The sequence below is a fragment of the Phaseolus vulgaris genome, chromosome 2 (genome assembly GCF_000499845.2).
Source record: "Phaseolus vulgaris cultivar G19833 chromosome 2, P. vulgaris v2.0, whole genome shotgun sequence".
In the NCBI taxonomy this organism is placed as follows: domain Eukaryota; kingdom Viridiplantae; phylum Streptophyta; class Magnoliopsida; order Fabales; family Fabaceae; genus Phaseolus; species Phaseolus vulgaris.
In genome coordinates this window covers 523,753-542,833 of record NC_023758.2, presented here as the reverse complement: position 1 = coordinate 542,833, position 19,081 = coordinate 523,753, and the positions used below count along the sequence as shown (strand labels likewise).

Below are 19,081 nucleotides of genomic sequence, written 5' to 3'. Positions count from 1 at the left end.
TTAATCATAATGTCTTTGTTTTTTATGACAATTTTTCAAGAGAAAAAGTAAAAAAAAAAATCATTGAATTTTTAAAAAAAAAAAATTGAATGCGGGTCCACCCTTAGCGGAACGAAAAATCTAATCCGCACTCACTTTGCGGAGCGGGCCAACCCAACCCACATTTTACGGGCCTATTTGCCATCCCTAAAAGAAAGTGATGGTCTTAAACTCACTTTATGCCTTAATTTGGAAGTGTTTCCAAAAGGTTAAAATGATAAATTTAGTAAAAAAACAATGGCCCCAGCCAAAAGGGGTACAATACAAGAACAACTGAGCTGCACAAACTGAATTATGTGAACTAAATTGAAACAGCTGACTGAATAAATTGAATTGGGAAGGAAGAATTAGCATCCACCAAAGCCTGGACTCATCTTTATTCACAACATTATCCTCACTACCCTTTTCCATTATTATTATTATTATTATACACCTCAACTAGGCCCCATCTCAACAGCACCAAAGACCCCAAATCCTGTCATTCAATTTTACATGGACCCCAAAGTGGTCACTTACAACCCCCCAAATCATCAGCTACTATTTTGAGCCTCAACATTTTGTGCAAAGCTTCAACAAATGGAGCCATAAAACTGCTGAGTGCTGAATACCTTAACCTTTTTTTTAGTATTTTAGTTTTGTGTTTTGGCAAGTGGGATGAATAGGATCAATGCATTGTCCATTTGTGCTGCATCATGGTGTTGTATGACCGTACCTGATATCATGTCATACCATATCAACCATTAACAATGAGCAGCTTAAGAAGAGACAGCATGAGTGGTTGGTGTAGCAGTGGGGTAAATGGTCCCAACTTCCAGCCATATCTACCACTGTGGTTGCAACCTGAGAGGGAATTTTGAGAAACAAAATAACTACAAGACTCAACAGGGAGTTGACATGTGAGTGGCTGGCCAGCCCCATCATCATCATCATCAAAGCCTCTACTCTGTAGGAGTCGGTGGTGGGGTCATTGGTAGACTTCAGCAGGGTTTTGGAGCAGAAGAACCCTTGTTGCCAAGAGGGATGCTGGATATGCCTTGTTTGGAGAGCTCAGCCAACACACTATCCGTGCAAGGAGCTTTGAGTCCCAAGGGCAATGGCAGCCATGGCTTGTTAATTGCTTCTTTCACCACCTTGTCTACCACCTCCTCTGCCTGCATGCATGCATGCATGGAAGAACACACTGTATCAGGAACATCTCATTGTACGTTCAAAAGTCAAAACATTACGCAAGTCCATTAAGAAATGGCACATTGCCATACAAATTCAATTAGAACAAGGGAGTAACCATGTCATTGAGCACTAGAAGAACATCGCTTCATATCAAATCCAATAAATGCATCTAGCACCCCACAAAGTACTTAGATAAATAGATTTGTGGTTATCTGAATGCACACTTGATACAAAATATTTGATAGATTCACTCATCTGTATACCTTTCTCGGTATAGCAATTCTTATTATTTCTCAACTAGAGAAAAATTTCATGATGATTTTGTGGAAGGAAAGTACTGCATTACCGGATGATGCTCAAAGGAACTGCGTGGCATGCCGAATCTATAATCCACTGCTTTAGGTGTGTGCAATCCAGGTATATTCTGCAGTTTCATGAGAATATCAGATTAACATCACTTTGACAAATAATTTAACTACTACAAGGGTAGATTACGCGCATGTGGGTATATTACATATACAAATAGCATTGAAACGGAGTCAAATTAAGTTGTTGAAACTTACTTGATTGTAGGGAAAACCAGGAGCTTGAGGAGGTGGGAACAATGGGCATCCCCAAGCATCCACGTGCATCTGAAACATCAAGTCACCACATATCAAACTGCATACATAATTTCTGCATAACATACCAAAAAAGCATATTTGATTTCATTCCAAATAAAAAGATTACCCCCGGATAAGGCTTCCAGTTCCAACTTTCTGTAGGATGCCACAAGGGGTATGCAGGAGAGCCCCACATCTGTACGCCAGCCATTTGACTTCCAGGTTGTCCCCACATAGGATATATAGGAGCTGGAGAAAGGGTTTGATTAGAATGATAGGAAGGGTAGGCCATGATTGGTCTCTGCAGATAAAAGCTCCTTTGCATTGCATCTCTTTGATTATGCCATTTTCTATCTTCTTCCCCAGGTGCACTTTGTCTCTTGTGTATTCTATATTTCTGTTCAACATAAAGTTGTTACTTTATCTTACCTATATGCTTTTTCTTTACTACCAGAAAGATTTTGAAAATAAAACAGTCATTTTATCTTGCAGCTTTGAGATCAAAACTATAGCCAGAAGTAAAATAAGGACCTGAAGATGGCTTGCCACATTGTGCCTTGTCAAACCTTCCACTTTCATTATCTCCAATATTCTAGAAGGAATGGCTTGATCAATACCTAGTTGTTCGACAGCCTTTACAAATTTTTTATGCAGCTCGGGCGTCCAGTCTACCTGAATCAAAAAACCATGTATAATAACTGTTTTTAGATAATTGTACAAGGAGATCATTTGCACAACCGTAAAAATGGTTATGTTGACAGCAGATCCAAGTGTTTCAGGTGAAATAACAGTGATCATGGATAAGATGCAGTTGAAACATTTAATAAGTTCAATAACTGCCATGTTCAAGTTCTATAATTATTATGGGTATGTAGATCATCAACTACAGATCCAAGCTCCATAATTTTGTCCTAAACAGGCAACACATTCTATTTAAAACAGCATACAGGGAATAGAGGTCATGATAAGAGCCATGCTATTCTATCAAGCTATTTCAGTAGGAAATCCCATTGGAAGTGTCCCTTCTCAGATTGACAAACATGGAGCACTTAATATTTCATAATGTCTGGTACAATGTTTTCTTCAATAATTCAAAGCATGCAGATACAACATGTTGGAAACATTGACAGGTTAAACAAAATTTTGAAATAATTCGTAGTTACATGTGCCAAACTATATGAGCATGTGTAAGAAAATGTTATAGGGCAAGAATGAAGAGCAGAGTAGTGTTAGTGTTAATGTTGGTATTTCCAAATTATGGGAGAAGTTTACATCATATAAATGTGCATATGATAAAAATAACTAGTAGTTCTGATTCAGCTTACTTTCATCTTCTTCCTATTAGCTTTAATCTCACATGAATCATGAAGTACTCCGGTCTTTTTTGAAGATGTATGACCATCTGCATTGGTGAGAAACTTTTCATTGTGTAGATTCGGTGAAACAGCTCTCTCGCCCTTGGAACCATTGGCAAAATCCTCTTCCTCCTTAATCAGAGTCTCCTCAGGTTCAGTTGGTTGAGGAGAACTTTCAGCATTCAGATTCTCACATGAAGCTTCGACTGATTTGCACTCCCCATCATGTTCCCCACTTTCTTTTTCTGTTGAGAAATTAGTCTGCTCATGGCAATCTCCATCATCCAATAAACGTGTTCCATGTTTCAATTGTGGGGTTGAAGGAGCCGGATATTTATCACACACAGATTGCTCTTTGTCATCATCACCAAACTTGGACACATTCTCTAAATCAATTGACATCGTCCTTTTATGAGTTTTATCTTGTTCATTGCCTGTTTGGAGATGCAGCACCGATTCTAAAGATTCTTTGACAGGTTTTAGTGATTCAGACAGACCATTTGCCCCAGCATTAAATGCCTGCATGAAATTTAACCACATTAAAAACTACTTTATTCATTGTATTCTAACAATAAATGTCATCATAATGTTGCCAATGCCGACAAACCTTGTGAACAACATGCTGCCAAATATTTTGGAGCTTGTCCTCAGATAGTGGTTTACTGAGGAACTCAACGGCACCAAGCTTAAAAAGAACAAAATAGTCACAGATTAAAGTGGTATGCATCAACAACCATGAGTGTGTTATACAATCAAATATTAATCCACATATACTTTACTAAGGGCAAATAAACCAAAATCTTACCGCAATGCACTTCATTGTGGTGTTCAGGCACTGGTTCTTTGAAGTCACTGCATGAAGAATTGTAAGTAAGAAGTATCATTGGTTAGAAAATTTAAAGCAAGCACAAGACAGCCTTAAAGAAAACTTTTTTCTCATATTCCCATTGTCATGCTTCCTCGTAGATCATTCATCCATTTCAATTGTTTAAAGCTTAAAGGAAGAAAAGAAGTTGTTATATCGTACAAAACCAAAGCAAGCAACAATCACAACACAAGCAAAAGAGAAAATAGAGATTAAGTAAAAAGAATTGCTATTACTCTAATAAGTGACAAATAAAATTGGTTTTGCGAGAAACAATAATTTTCCTTTTTAGGAAATAAATTTGAGCTGACTTCAGATTAGACGGTTGACTGTAAACACCATAAAAATGGAATTGTTGATGATAAAAAATACAAGAGATTAACCAGCAGAGTCAGGCTTGTATTTGTGCTTACTAATGGTAGGCAAGTCCTTTGCATTCTCAAGAAATTTGAAACCTCCAAGGCTACTGCTTGTACTCACCTACAATTCAGATCAATGCCAGTGGTTACAGATCATCACATCATCAAAGGCTAAATTATTTTAACAATGTAAAAAGGATCAATTACAAGTTTAAGATATAGACATGACCAAAGTGAGACAAACAGTGCCAAGATATTATTAGAGCAAAATGCACAAGGTGATAAATTATGTTTGGAATCACCTAACCATTATGCAAGAGAACTACCAACTTTTCCATATTCACCTCATTCTAAACTAGCATACTAGACAACATCCTTTTTTTGTTTACTTTTTGTTCAAATTTTACAACTATAACATAATGATTCATCGTTTATACTGAAAATAAAAGTTCATTACCTCCACTATGGCAACATGGAAGCCTTCAGGACTACTCGATATTGCTGACAAAGCTTCATTCTCGTCATAGAAGATAGAAACTGTGCAGAAATTTTCAGGTTTGCTTAAGAAACTAAAGGAATAACAAGAATGTACAAGGAAGGGTGTGGTAGTGGATGAAAAGAATGCTTTGAATTTAATTATATGTCAGTCAAATTATAATTAGGTTGGTGTCAACTGATTCATATTCTCTTGGAAATTAGAAGTCCATCAAAATCCAAATGCACCACTAAAATTAGAATAGATTCATTCGTTGATAAAGTCAGACATAGCAGACCATTCTTTTATCCTCAATACCTTTAGAATTTGGACCACTTCCTGCCTTCAGAACACTTGGGGGCATATAGTCTAAAGCGCAAATGAAAAGCTTTGAACCTTAATAAACCATCTAGAGAAATACCACATGTGCTAACATCAAGCATCAAGAAAGAAGGGCAAAATCTAGAAATATTTCAAACCTTCAATGAAATAAAATCTCATTCCACAATTTCCCAAAGAACCAAATAAGGGCTATCTAAAGCAGTGCCGCTTTACAAGATGCCATTCTACAAAATGGGGACCAACTTTACCCACTAATTAAGGAAAGTGAGATTAGCCATGCCAAAGTTTCAGGAAGATGAGGAAGTGAAACATACCAAAAATAAAATAAAGGGATCCAAAAAGTCTCACCATTATAGTCCATGGCCTGAAGCTGTTCTCCTATCTCAGCAGCAGAACTTCTATCTCCGTCAAGTACAAGAACCCTGAGTCCCTTTGGAAAATCTTTCCATCCTTGTAAATCATTGGCAGTGCAAACCATAGCTGGTTTGGCATCGTCACTCGGTTCCCTACTGATGTAACAGATCAATATTGACTATGAACATAGAATCCCTTCTGCAAGATCCATTAGATCACAAGCTTGAATTTGTTTCACGGGACACAGAAAAGCAACGGGAAAGAGAAGCAAAACTCCACAGAAAGAATTAGCTCACATGGAAAAAAACTTTAAAAAATGTGGAATGCTAACAAGACATAGTCAGAAGTTAAAACCATAGCAAAGTTCAGTTTGAGAATCACAAGCTCTGATCGCTCATAAAACAACTCTTAATTAGAAAAAAGAGAAGATTCCTTCTCAGTTTTCAGCACATTTCCTCCAAAAGAAAATAAAACCTTCACTTCATACCATAAAATGCAAAGATCTCATTTGCAAATGAAAGGAAACCGTCCCAGAACAGTAAACAGACAAAGACACCGGCAAGATCTCCAACTATCATAGCAAAACATGACAAGAAACCGGGTCAGACAGCAACACAAAACCGTGAACCAACCCAGAAAAGAAATAAACAAAACAACCCAAAGTGGCAAACATGTCATGCCATGCACATATTATAATCTAAAAAGGCAAAGAGAAAGCCAAACAAAACTAAACCAAACCAAAACAGTTGAATTCTCCAAAATGAACACATGAATCAATGAGGATCAACATGCACACGGAAAGTGGTTCTTTCCAAAGACTTTTCTTTTCCTACTACCTTGGCTGAAAGAAAAATGCCCCACTAACTCCTTCAACCAAAGTTGTGCTCTTTCTCCTACTATCTCATTGAAGACAAAGAAAGCAAACAGAGAGAGGACAAGTCAAGGAGAGGGTGAAGGAAAGTGATTAAGGAGGTTTAACTACGGTCGTTGAAGGGTGTCTGTGTGAAAACTGAACAGTTGCCATCGATCCTTAAGAACCACATAATACTGCAGAAAAGGAGTCAATCAGCTATTCTGCCACAACTTCAAGACTCATATTCCAAATCTACCCTCATTTTTTTACCACTTCCTCTGTCAAAATCTTACCTGCTATTTTCTGTAACTTGAATTGCAAATAAACACATTGTCTTCTACTGTATAAAATTTCATAATTTATTATTATTTGCTATGGATCTCAATATTTTATTTCTCTTGGACGTCCAAACACTTTGTTCCTGTACAATGAACTTTGTCTTTTTACTTCTTTCTGTCTTGAGTCATCATGACATAATCATACATTTTTTCATTGTCTTGTTTCAGCTATTGATGCTACAGATTTTACTGATAAAAGCAATTGTTGAAAAATCTAATTAAATTGAATTATATCGGCCTTTTTTCTTGTGGTTTTAGTACATATTTATCTTAAAAACATAAATAAACGAAATACCAATGTATAATTTCATAATATAGCACTTCCAGAGTACACTGCAATTGGTAAGATGTAGTACAGTTTATCATTATAACGTGTACCAACAATTAGAAATTGCTGAAAAATATATGAAAAAATGCTTAAGCAAGGGTGGATAAGAATGTTAATTTTTTTCTGTCCCAAAAAAGAGCTTATAGTACCAAAATTATAAACAAATATGGGCAGTTGTTAGATGTAAAATTGTTCATTCACTTGTACAAACTGTAACACTCTTTTGGAAGTATGGTACAAATACACAAGTACTGGAGCATGTTGCAGTTACTGAAGCTATAATGCTAGGATGTGGATGTAAACAAGATGATGATACTTTCCCATCATATTTTTTTATACTTCCATTTTTGACAACTAAAAATTTAATTATTTTATTTAAAAAATTGTTTATATTTATTTTTATTAGTTAAATATTGATGGAAAAAACGCACGCGAAATCAACACACAACCACGAATCAACGGTAGAAAATAAACAACACAGGAATTAACTTGGTTCTGTCCCCAATGTGCAACTTACGTTCACTGACAACTAATTAGGTTTTCATTATGTTTTATTACAAACACAACGATCTCTTAAATAGAGATTATATGGAGAGGACATAATAATTAAGTTCACTCACTAAAACATGGTGTCTAGTCAGCTCAGTCTAATTGATTCTGTTTTCACACTCAATAAATATAATATTTTATTATTGAAAAGGTTAAAGTAAAAGAAAAATGTGAGTGTCATATGATAATTTTTCATGTAAATATTGAACCATATATTGTTTAATTTTTTTTATGTAAGCTCTCAAAAACAAACCTGTTGTGCAGGGTTTGATAGCTGAAAGTTAAAATCTTGGGTAAATATGTTAACCAAATGACAATAGGGTAAAATGTCAATTTTCATAGCAAAAAGAAGTACACAAAATGCAAAATGTATAAGTAAAGTTTAGTCCATAAAAATTAGGAGTGAATGTTTGTTGGTTTGTGAAACTTTAAAGTTAGGTTAATCTAGTATGCAAGTTTCTTATTTAACTATTTGATTTGCATTAAAGATTCAAAGATGTGTGTTTTCATTTGTTTTTATTTGATCACTTTTTTCCAAATTTTGAATCAACACAAAGAAATAAAGTTTGAAATAAACAAAACATAGTATATATCTTAGTAATATGATTAGGTTGGAAGTAATATGAGTAATTTGTTGGTTAAAAACCTAAAAAGTTAGTATTAGTTATGAGGTTTCACAGCTTTTAGTTGCAGTCACATTGATCTAAAGTGTGTGTTGATTACCAACACTATAAAAAGGTGAAAAAAGAGAGAATAATTTTGCCTGGGCAAAGTGGTCTCCTCAAAAGACAATAATGGCTAATTACTTTTTACTAAATCAATGAAACAATAATTGCAAAAAGAGAATTGATATGACTTTTGACCCTCCTTAACAGTGTTTTGTTATCATATTTTGTCACATGTGATCCATAAGTAAAATTTCAGAGTGAGTTTCCTTTTCCCCCATAAAAATACCACCACACTTTTTTTTTTCAACTCCAATAAAAACTAATCACTTATGGTGTAGTAAGAATATTAGTGTAAAAAAGTCTTCAGTCTCATGTGCACATGCAATCAATCTTGAAGTTGATAGCTTTTTTGTATTAATGATTTGTCCCATTGTTTTGATACTAACACTTCACATGATATTTTAAATAATACAATTTGTTCCATTATTTTTAGAGTATATTAGTTATTTATAAAAAAAAATTGTGTCTTTTTATTTAAAGAATATAGCAATTTAACTTATTCTATCTAATTAAGGTAAGAGAATTGAATGCTTTTTCTTCCATTTGACAAAAAAAATTATATAAAATTGTCAGTATATATACAAGAGTAGGACACAATTAAAAACTTTTAAAATAATAAGAAAGTAAAATGAACTTACATTTAGGAGAACCAAATATGTTAATAAGCAATTCTATAGAATAATATACATGCATAATTAAAATTTGGTTGTTTGAACAATTTTGTAAATTCTTCAATTATGTTTAAAATAATGATTCATGGAAATCAATTATTTCTATGTGTATCATTTTTCTATATTTCTTTTCATATCATCATATCATAACATTGGTAAAATCTTTATTTAGATATGATAGTATTATTTTGTATTTTAGGTATCTATATATATCTTTTCATTAATTAAGAAGTGGGGTAAGGTATCTCTCTATGTTCTCATTAATTAAGAAGTGGGGTAAGTAAATATAAAAAAAAAACATGTTTTATGGAATATTTAATGTAAATTGAAGTGTTTACAATTTTGGTAATCATATTTTAGAAGAAGGGCATTTTAGTAATTGAACAATTGGTACTTGGTAAGTTGCTTAAACATGTGTATGAAGTTAGATTGTTAATTATAATGTAAGCTAGTTGTAGTAATCAAATGCACTAGATTCCACTCCACTTGTTATTATATCAACCACTCACAACAAGTTTGTAAGTAACTCATAAGTTGTAACAAGTAAGAAAAAATGGTAGCAACTTTAGTTTTACTATTTCAATATTCTTTGTTTAAAAACTCATTTGACAACATTTTTTTCATAACAAAGGCTCTCAAAATCAATGAGAATCCATTCAAAGATTGAAGAGTATTTCTTGTTTGAGAAAAGATTCATGTCACATAGTCATATCACATGTACTTGTCATACAAAACCAAAAGAAAGAAATTCATAAATAGTGACCAACACATGATGTGCTTTACTTAGTGGTATTTCAAAACATGTCACTCTCTATTGTCTAGATATGTATTATTTTCAAAAACTCTAATAATACTTTTTTTTTATACTATTTTTCAAACAGTTCTTATTCTTACAGACTCTTCAAAAATTAAGAGAGAAAAAACATTAAATAAATTTCACCCAAATTGATAAATTTTATCATCCAAATCCAATGGAAAATATTAAAACAATTTAATGATATCTTTCTATTATTTATAGGGTTAAATATATTTTTCGTTCCTTTACTATAACACACAAAATTAATACTCGAGACAAACATTAGATCATAAATCTTAAACCTTAAATTCTAAACCATAAAAGTGCTTGTAATATGCAAATGATTGAAATAGATCATTTTGTATATAAAATTAATTCAATTTGAGATTTTATTTCATCAACCCATTAATCTTGAAAAAAAAAACTAATAATCATTTTACATACAAAATAACACATTCCAATCATATCATTTCCATACTAGAGATATATACATTGTCTAAAATTTGAATCATATATTAATTATTTTCAAATGCATTATATAAAGCTTGAACCATGAAAAAAATAATTTTACATTACATTATAAAAACGAAAAATATATATTTAACTCTTATTTTTATTGGTTAAATACTAATTTATTCCATCGACAATGAACCTTCTGTTATTTCATATAAAATTTGGATTATCATCTGTCGCAAAAAGAGACAGAAAATGCTGGTTTTTTTTACAAGTTGGGAAGAGATAAAAATCTGCAAACATTTATCTGAATTGTGAAAATGTATATATTTATGAAGACAACACATGACAGCAAAAGACTGTGCTGGAAAAGTGTTCTACTGAGGAAACAAAACCATCGCCCACGGTTTGCAATGGTGCATGAAAACAAAGTGCTTGGCTTTGTTGTGTAGTCAATGGTTTTCTTTTTATCTTGTTGGTAGTGGAAGTCCTACAAACAAGATCATACCATAGATCTTTGTCTGCTCCTCACTCTCTTGTCATTGTTCAACATTGTCAATGCCTCAATCATTTTTACTGTTTTCAAACCCCAGATACTTCTACCAGGATTTGCAAAAACACCCACAATTCAAAATGCTGCCTTATTAAGCAAGTCTTTTTCCTTCAGCATAATGATTTTTATCATTATTAAGAAGTGGACTTTAAGCCTAACTCAACCCCATAAAATCGACTCATGAGGTTGAGGGTTGCACCCACTTATATAGAATGAAAGACTCTAATCTCTAGTCAATGTGGGATCTCCAACACAATCCCTCACGCCGAGACTACCAACACAAATACTCACTAGGATAGACTCGAAATGACTCTGATACCATGTTAAGAAGTGGACTTTAAGCCTAACTCAACCCCATAAAACCGGCTCATGAGGTTGAAGGTTGTACCCACTTATATAGAATAAAAAGGCTCTAATCTCTAGTCGATGTGTGATCTCCAACAACTATCAGTAAACATGTTATGATTAATCACATGTTCAATTATGAATTTAACAAAAGAACCTTGTTTGTTTGGTTGATTTATTGCCACATCTTTACCTTCTGCTTTTCATTGTGCTCATAATTTCAACTTCTTTTCTTTTGCCACTTTGCTTGAGAACCACATTTGTCATTTCCAACAGAAGATATTTTTTTAATCTTGTGTTTGGTTTCAGTTTTGTTTGGTTCGATTAGGAAATAATCCCACATATCAAACCTTTCATTATTTGCACAATACTCATCATGTCCATTATGTTGGGAATATAATATAAAATTAGTCTGGTTTTGGGTATAGAATTGATGAGTCATAACAGATATAATTAACATGTTTCTGTGATTGGAAGTGATACAAGTATAACACATATATAATATCCATGTGTGTGATTTTGAACCACTAAAGTTGATTCAATACCGTGGAAAAAAAAATAACACAAGATTATAATTTTAATATTTTCATGTGTTTTACGTCATAATTTAAAAGTTACAATCTATTAAATAATGTGTTCGTGTCGGACACACGTATCATACATCAATAATTGAAAGACACTCATAGGACACGTATCGGATAAGTGTCCAATTTAAAAAGTATTTGTTTGATTTCTGACAATTCTAACACGATTCTAACACGATTCTAACACAATTTTAAAAATAAAAAACACATTAATTTTCTAAAAACTCAAATTTATTGTATAAATTTTTAGTATGATTATAAAAATAAGGAACAAATCCTTTTGAACTAGTCATGAAAAATATTTGTCTGCTAAAAAAAAACTGAAACACATAAATATTTAAATATTTATTATGAATTTATATAATTTATAATTATATAATATATAGATTTGTGTCTCCGTATCCTACATTTTAAAAAATTATATGTATCTCCGTATCCGTGTCGTATTAGTATATGTGTCAAAATGTTTAAGCTATATAGGTTACATATAGGTTACAATAGTTAGATCAAATTCTCTTTAATACATGGTTTAATTAAGAGAAAAAGAAGTACACAAATATATACATTTTTTAATATGTATATTTCCTGTAATTGGTAAAATTTAATAAAAATATTACGAGTAGGAAAGAAAGAGATGAGAGAAATTAATTTTCACTAATTATTTATTGTTAAAATAGAAGGGAAATGAAGATTTTTTTATAACATGAAAACTGGTTTCTTTCTTTTTTTAACCCTGAAAATGGTTACGATATAAAATATTTTTATCGTTTTTAAAATATACAAAATTTTGAAAGAATAGTAAATCAATTTTTATCAAGAGAAAGAAATACCAAATAGAAAAATATAATTTTTTTTATCAGTATAATAAAAAAACCATTTAATTAATTTATTTTCATCCACCTTTTTTCCATTCGTGGAAATAATTTAAAATAATCTTTCACTGTTTTTCTTCTTCATTTTGTTCATTCTTCTTCATTTTGTTCATTTAAACAAAAGTATTTTTATTGTTGTTCGTCTATTTGAGATTCGAAACAGGTAGTAATAAATTGAAACTGAGAACTATGTTCATTTCATTTGAGTGATAGTAATAAAGAGCTAAAAAAAAAATTAAAAGCTCATAGCTCCATGCATGTGTAATTAAAGTGAAACTGTGAAAAACCAAAAATAAAAAAAAAATATAAAACGCCCACCGTGGGGCTCGAACCCACGACCACAAGGTTAAGAGCCTTGCGCTCTACCAACTGAGCTAGACGGGCTTTTGTTTAAGTTATTTGTAGTTTCTTATTTAATTACACATTCACTACACAAATTAGTAACATCCGAATGAAATTTTATACTCAAAATATAATGTTTGCTTAATACTTTGCTTAACTTTTACATTTTTCATTAGTCTTGCAAAGAAGCATACCAAGTCTTATGCTGAAAAAACAGGCTTGGCTTAAAAATAATTATATTTTATTTGCTTTAAAATACACGTTTCATTACATAAGTATATTTAATCCAGTACTTCTTTAATATTGCTGTAAAATATTTAAACAATATTAAACGAGAGAAAAGGCAAGGTGCTTAAAATCACAACTATGTTTTTTGTTGTTGTAGAATAAAAAACGTGTAGAAGAATAATGTAATTAATAGAAGATTGTTTTATTAATGATGTACAAATATGGTGTTATGCTTAATATTTTGTTTAGATATTGAACGGTGGCTAAAATTAAGAAAAGAAAACCTCTTGAATTATGAGCTGATTAAAGAGAAACAAATATACGAGTGAAAAGGAGAGTACAAATATAAATATAAGAAGGTTCCTCGTTTTTAACGAAAGAAGATTTAAAATTATTAAGAGTAGCTTGAGTGTAGATGTGTGAAAAGAATAATGACAAAACAAATTCTTAAACATTACGGGTTGTATAATAAGGTTCTTTCTGCCTCTGCATACCCTCCACCTACATCTCTATATATTTTTTTTTAATTTGAACAATACATTTCTAATTATTTCTAATTATAGTGAAAAATAGTGTCTTCTTTTTCAAAATATCTAATAATATTAATAATGTTTCCCACTATAACTAACATGAATCATGACTTTAACATGTATTGAATTTTAACTTTTTAATAATGTAACAAATTTATTTTATCATTTGATAATGCAAATGATAAAATTGCTCTTTCAGGGAAGGTGTGCAATTGAAAGAACGGTGCAAAGTACACCTAAGATTATTTAAAAATGTAAAATTATGTTTTATTTATGATTATTTAAAAGGTTAAAATCGACTTTTCACGATTGATATCAGGATGAGAGGAGGTATAGAGGTGGACGGGTTTATCTGAGATTAATGAGTTCCATATTAAAATATCAAGATCAGTGTATCTTGGGAGCAAACAGACAGAAAAACCAATAAAAAAGGCAAATTCAAAAATTAAGGAGCAGATGGTATAAGCAATCTCCGGAAATATAAAGGACCAGGAGAATTCATATGTAGTGACATAGTAGCACATTCATATGCCTTAACTCTACAACAATATCATATCATTCCTTTATTTATATGCTTTAATATTTTGGATTGTCTTTCAAAAAAATGCATACTTAAATCTAGTTAGCATAATTACATTACTAGTTGGCTAGCCGTCAATTGGATAAAGGAGTTATTTTCCTACCTAAGCTATAAGCACGTTTCATAATAAGCATGCAGGTCTCATGAATCAATACTCGTTTTGGTAAAAAAATGCTTGATAAAAAATGCAGGTCAAACTGACAACCAATGCCGCATATATTGCCCTCTGCTGCTGTAAACATAGACAAGATAAGCTTTACCCAGCTTTCTTTGTACAAAGAAGGTATGACAGGACTTCAGGGAAAACTCTAGTTTTGGCCATCGTAATTTACAAGGGAAGTACTAGTCACTGTTATGAGGTGTCTCCAAATCAAAAAAGTGGTTCCACAGGCTCTACAACAAATCAATTTTACTACATCAGGAAACAAGCATGATTTTAAAGCAGATATTAGTAAGACAACCACTGACCTGTTTTCACTTCAGGATGTTGTCGTTGATTCAGATCCATGCTTTCGTTGATCCTTGTTTTGCTTGCATCTCTTCTTTTCTTCATCTTTGAGACACTCAAAGAGCCTTCAACTGTAGAATATGAGGTAAACAAAAATATAAATCACTAGAAATAATTGATAGAAGTAATAAGAATATTAGCTGAAAAGAAAAGACTGCCTCTCAGCAATTCATCAGAATTTTATCAGTATATTAAATTGCTCGCATTACTGGATGGAATAGATTTCATGATATTGCCAGCACACGCATGTACCTTGCCATTCCCATACCACTTTTGATTCACCCTTCACCAACTTTGGATAGCAATCTATTCGCGAATCTTCTTGAACCAATTCTTCTACCTGTGATCCCAACAAAGTTTTTATAAGATCAATCATTCGTTTAGTTAATTTAAAAACCCATTGACATTTAACTTTAATTACAGGAAAAAAGTGATTTCATCAACAGCACTCTAAAAGATAGTTGGGGTCAAAGATTCATCAATCAGTAAGTGGAATGAAAAAGAGAAAATAAACAATTTCGCTGATTTACAAGGATATGCCTTAAGTATGACTTTGTCCTTGCTGAAATCTTCAAGAATGGCATATACAAAGACACTTAAAATTCATCTTACGATACAAATCAACAGGCATCCAAATTGTATCAAATCGTAAGATTTGAATTGGAAGTAATAAGATTCTAATAACTATGATGGTGTCAGCTAATCCAGACAAAATGAATTAGCTTGTTCTGCTTCCGTGATTGATTAATTATTATTACAATAAAACAGGGTAATCAAGTGGAATGGCTTTCAAAATAGCTCTGGAACTACCTTTCTCCATAATAAAGGGTTCTTCCGCTCTCTTGGCAAAAGCAGGTGATCACGTAACCTAGAAGCAACAAACCAGGGTTCACATTCACCATTTGCACTCTTTGATGTCAATGCATTATCTTCAAGTATTTCACAGACCTAAAACATCAGTAACAAAGAAATTTTGAACAGATATAAAATCAGAATAAAGATGCAATTAGTCATTCAGTAAAAAAACCTGTGCACAACAGATATAAATGTAACTGTAGTTAAAGGGAGCCAAAAGTCAGATTTTTTATATATTTATTTGAAAAACACATTCAACTGATTTTACTGTCTGAGTAACGGTCTACTGCATTGATCAAAATCCTAGTTTATCCAAACTCTAATAACAAAAACTAGAGAGTATGATATTTCTTCACTCATCTAAAACTACAGAACTATAATATATCAAATTGGGGCATTTGAACCCTATGGTCACTTTACACAGAACTACCTTCTAAAATTGGGTACTATTTTGTGAATTCAACTAACAAAAATACTCTATTGCAATATACTTGTGAGCTTCTATATATATGTGTGTAGGCATGCATGTATACACATTCTTAATCGAAGGCATTCCCATCACTACTTGAAATCACACTTGTTATTGGGTGAAATCATCAATGAAACATGTAATAATCCCTTGTGTCTATATATGCCTTTGTATGTGTCCCACTGTACCTTGTCGTAAAGCTCCTCAACTCTTCTTGACATGGACAGTTTCCGTCGAATACTCCAGAACAAAGTTATGCATCCAACAAGCTGTTAAATCTCAACACAATCAACTTGTTTACTCATCCATGACAGAAATATATGCATTAAAGTATGTCTTTAAAAAACAGATACCATGGCACAAATGGGCAAAACAACTAGAATATGCTGGGAGACCCACTGACGAATACAGCAGGTATACGGCTTGTAATGCACTGCCAGTAGATCTGGACACTTAAACTCCTTCATCCTGTATGAGACATAACTCGAAAGTGACATAATAAGCAGAAGTTTAAGCCTCTTTGGAAACATGTAACTAATAGTCACTGTTGACTTGATTAAAACGGAATAGAGATGATATACCCATGAGAGTTGTTTAATCTCGTCTCCAATAATTTCCCCATTGTTTCAACTGCCCTTTGTTTTGTATAATTATGAAGAGCATTGTCCACTTTGACATTTTCCACCGGCTGAAAATGATTCCACAAAACATCCTCGGGGACCTGAGATTGAAATACAAAAGGAAGTTGAAATCAGCAGAACTAAGAACAACTCAAGCAGTAATGTATACAGCCAAACATAAATAAATACAAGTAAACTGCAAACTCCAAGGGTTAAACACGAGAAAACTAACCCACATTGGTCCGGTTCCACTGCACAAAAATTGAGCATATCCCTCACACAGGTGACGTTCCACTCTCTCCACCTATGGTCAAAGTCAAAGGTCAATCAGAAAGATATAAAGAAAATGCAAAAGAACAAGGAAAAATAATAGACTGTATTTAGTTCAAGAAATAGTAAGCCACTATTTAAATATAAAAAAATATAGACACATACAATCTTTCGAGCTGATTGACTAATATCTCCATCTTCTACACACAAGTTCCCATGCCTTTGGTAACCCTGAAGGCATTCTAACTTTCCATCATTGCATTCTCCATTACTTGGACAAGGTTCACAAGCATCTGTAACAATTCCCAGTCAGTAGAAACCTCACAAGATGCATATAGTTTGCAAAGTTGAGACTACAAAATTTGATTGATAACACAAGGCCCCAGAGAATGAACTTCCAAGAAAATTATTAGAGGTAATACGAAGCAGACAAACATTGAACGAGGCTCGCATTAGAAAGTAATCTGCGTCCTACCAAAACAAATAAAAGAACAAAACAATGTATAACAACAAAAATCAAAATTAAATAAGAAATGAACACCCATGCAAAAAGCCATGATATAATTCAAAAAAAAAATAAAAAAATCAGATGAATTTGTTCATCATTGTTAGCAACAACTATCCACTGTTCTATCCTTAAAGTATTCAGCCCTGAAAAAAGAAGGCCATCTCACTCTAATTTTCTTTTTAAGCGGAATCCATTCCCTCTCTCTAGTATGCTTTCTTCTTCAATAGAGAAAAGAGCACAATTGAAATAAACAAAAAATAAAAAATGAAAAATAAAATCACCCAGAGAATACACAGAGACTAGGCATGTATGATTCATCGTTCAGTGGCACGGGAAATTCACTAAACCAGAGTTAAATTCAACAACCAAAACCCAGTGGCTTCTTGAGTTGCAGAGTTAGTTGGAAGAAGATGGTAAATCATAAGGTCGAACAATGGGTAAATTAACAAACAGAACAGAATCATATGAAAGGCATGAAAACAACAAAACAGAAGCAAACGAAATAGAGAGAGAGAGGGAGATACCAGGAAAGTAATCGGGGGAGTGGAAATTGGTGTCGCAAAAGGGTTTGGAAGGGGAACGAAGGAGAGAGGTAAAGAGGAAATTGCAGGTCCAAGCAACTAGCGATGCGAGTGCGAGCACGAGAACCAATCTCGGTAAGTCGTGTTTGGAGGGTAACAAATTCTGAGGGGGTTCTCTTCCCATCAACGATTTCGCACCAATGCCTGAACTATCTGGAATCGAATTAGACAAACACTCCCTTCGCCGATTCTGCTTCATGTTTCCAAACACACCATCGCTCCAAACACCAGCTTCTTCTACTTCTTCACTCTTTCTTTCAAAGAAAAAAGAAAAAGAAAAAAAACTCTTACAATACTGAGTTAAGCTTAATTACTGTATTAGTCTTAATCTTAAATTTAGCATAAACAAATGTTTTGGTTCTCTCTTAGAAACAGATTATCAAATTTCAAAAACTTATTTATTATCATAAATTACAATAGTAGAAATAAAATAATTCGTGCAAACTATTTAAAAAGTAAATAAGATTTTATCTTAAAAAATAGAAAGTGACTAATTTTAACATTTTTTTTGCAAAGAATAAATTAATTAAATTAAAAATGGGAGACGATTAGTTTGCTTCCACCCGTCCTTGATTGTCCGACTGTTTGGTACTTATATATCCTTGTGACATCAACTCGTGTTAAAGCAAAATCAAAACTATTGACGGTAATAACCTATACAATGAGATTAAATTCAAAACCACCAAAAACAAACAGATAATAATCAAACATAATTGCATTTGATGTTTTTATACCAAACAAATTATTTTGTCGTCGTGTTAATGCAAATAAGAAGAGATAAAATTCAATCAGAGAAAAAGAACTTAGCTTTCCTTACCTTGTGTTTCATCCATGTCCATGATTGGATTTGTGTCATGGTAAGAATTTTCTCAGCATTAATCTTTGCTTGATTAAAAATGACCATGTTTCTATGTTTCCAGATACACCATAACACTGAAACACATAGACTTTTCCATAAA

General features: G+C 32.6%; 2 protein-coding genes and 1 non-coding gene across 7 annotated transcripts; all 3 read right to left on the bottom strand.

Moving 5' to 3' along the window:
• Positions 1 to 331: 331 nt before the first annotated feature.
• On the bottom strand, positions 332 to 6,825 carry LOC137809977 (two-component response regulator-like APRR2). Of its 5 annotated transcripts, none has more exons than XM_068611066.1 (13): positions 6,398 to 6,733; positions 6,049 to 6,132; positions 5,556 to 5,759; positions 4,848 to 4,927; positions 4,445 to 4,511; positions 3,972 to 4,018; positions 3,774 to 3,851; positions 3,137 to 3,685; positions 2,343 to 2,483; positions 1,939 to 2,208; positions 1,773 to 1,841; positions 1,556 to 1,633; positions 332 to 1,190 (listed from the first exon to the last, which is right to left on the bottom strand). In XM_068611066.1, exons 3-13 carry the CDS (start codon positions 5,683 to 5,685, stop codon positions 1,017 to 1,019), a joined length of 1,683 nt encoding a protein of 560 aa, XP_068467167.1. In that variant the 5' UTR covers positions 5,686 to 5,759; positions 6,049 to 6,132; positions 6,398 to 6,733; the 3' UTR covers positions 332 to 1,016. The 5 variants fall into 5 exon arrangements, with proteins under 5 accessions (XP_068467167.1, XP_068467168.1, XP_068467165.1 ...); XM_068611067.1 differs by having other exon boundaries at positions 5,858 to 6,132; positions 6,398 to 6,628; XM_068611064.1 differs by having other exon boundaries at positions 4,415 to 4,511; positions 6,398 to 6,628.
• A 6,117-nt stretch (positions 6,826 to 12,942) lies between these two features.
• TRNAK-CUU (transfer RNA lysine (anticodon CUU)) lies at positions 12,943 to 13,015 on the bottom strand. The gene has a single exon. It is a non-coding gene; the product is annotated as a tRNA-Lys (tRNA).
• Positions 13,016 to 14,260: 1,245 nt separating this feature from the next.
• LOC137809976 (uncharacterized) lies at positions 14,261 to 18,687 on the bottom strand. Its single transcript, XM_068611062.1, has 10 exons — positions 18,066 to 18,687; positions 17,199 to 17,326; positions 16,996 to 17,067; positions 16,725 to 16,864; positions 16,497 to 16,611; positions 16,332 to 16,412; positions 15,630 to 15,767; positions 15,072 to 15,159; positions 14,780 to 14,890; positions 14,261 to 14,704 (listed from the first exon to the last, which is right to left on the bottom strand). Exons 1-10 carry the CDS (start codon positions 18,319 to 18,321, stop codon positions 14,682 to 14,684), a joined length of 1,152 nt encoding a protein of 383 aa, XP_068467163.1. The 5' UTR covers positions 18,322 to 18,687; the 3' UTR covers positions 14,261 to 14,681.
• Positions 18,688 to 19,081: the final 394 nt, after the last annotated feature.

Excerpts from the sequence above, each read along its gene's own strand:
- LOC137809977 (XM_068611063.1), bottom strand. The coding sequence starts at position 5,685 with ATGGTTTGCACTGCCAATGATTTACAAGGATGGAAAGATTTTCCAAAG. Across the intron at positions 4,019-4,414 it reads ATACAAGCCTGACTCTGCTG|TGACTTCAAAGAACCAGTGC; the intron begins GTTAATCTCTTG and ends TTCTTCATGCAG. Across the intron at positions 3,852-3,971 it reads CCACAATGAAGTGCATTGCG|CTTGGTGCCGTTGAGTTCCT; the intron begins GTAAGATTTTGG and ends GTTCTTTTTAAG.
- LOC137809976 (XM_068611062.1), bottom strand. The coding sequence starts at position 18,321 with ATGAAGCAGAATCGGCGAAGGGAGTGTTTGTCTAATTCGATTCCAGAT. Across the intron at positions 16,612-16,724 it reads AGATTAAACAACTCTCATGG|GATGAAGGAGTTTAAGTGTC; the intron begins GTATATCATCTC and ends TGTCTCATACAG. Across the intron at positions 15,768-16,331 it reads TTGAGGAGCTTTACGACAAG|GTCTGTGAAATACTTGAAGA; the intron begins GTACAGTGGGAC and ends CTGATGTTTTAG.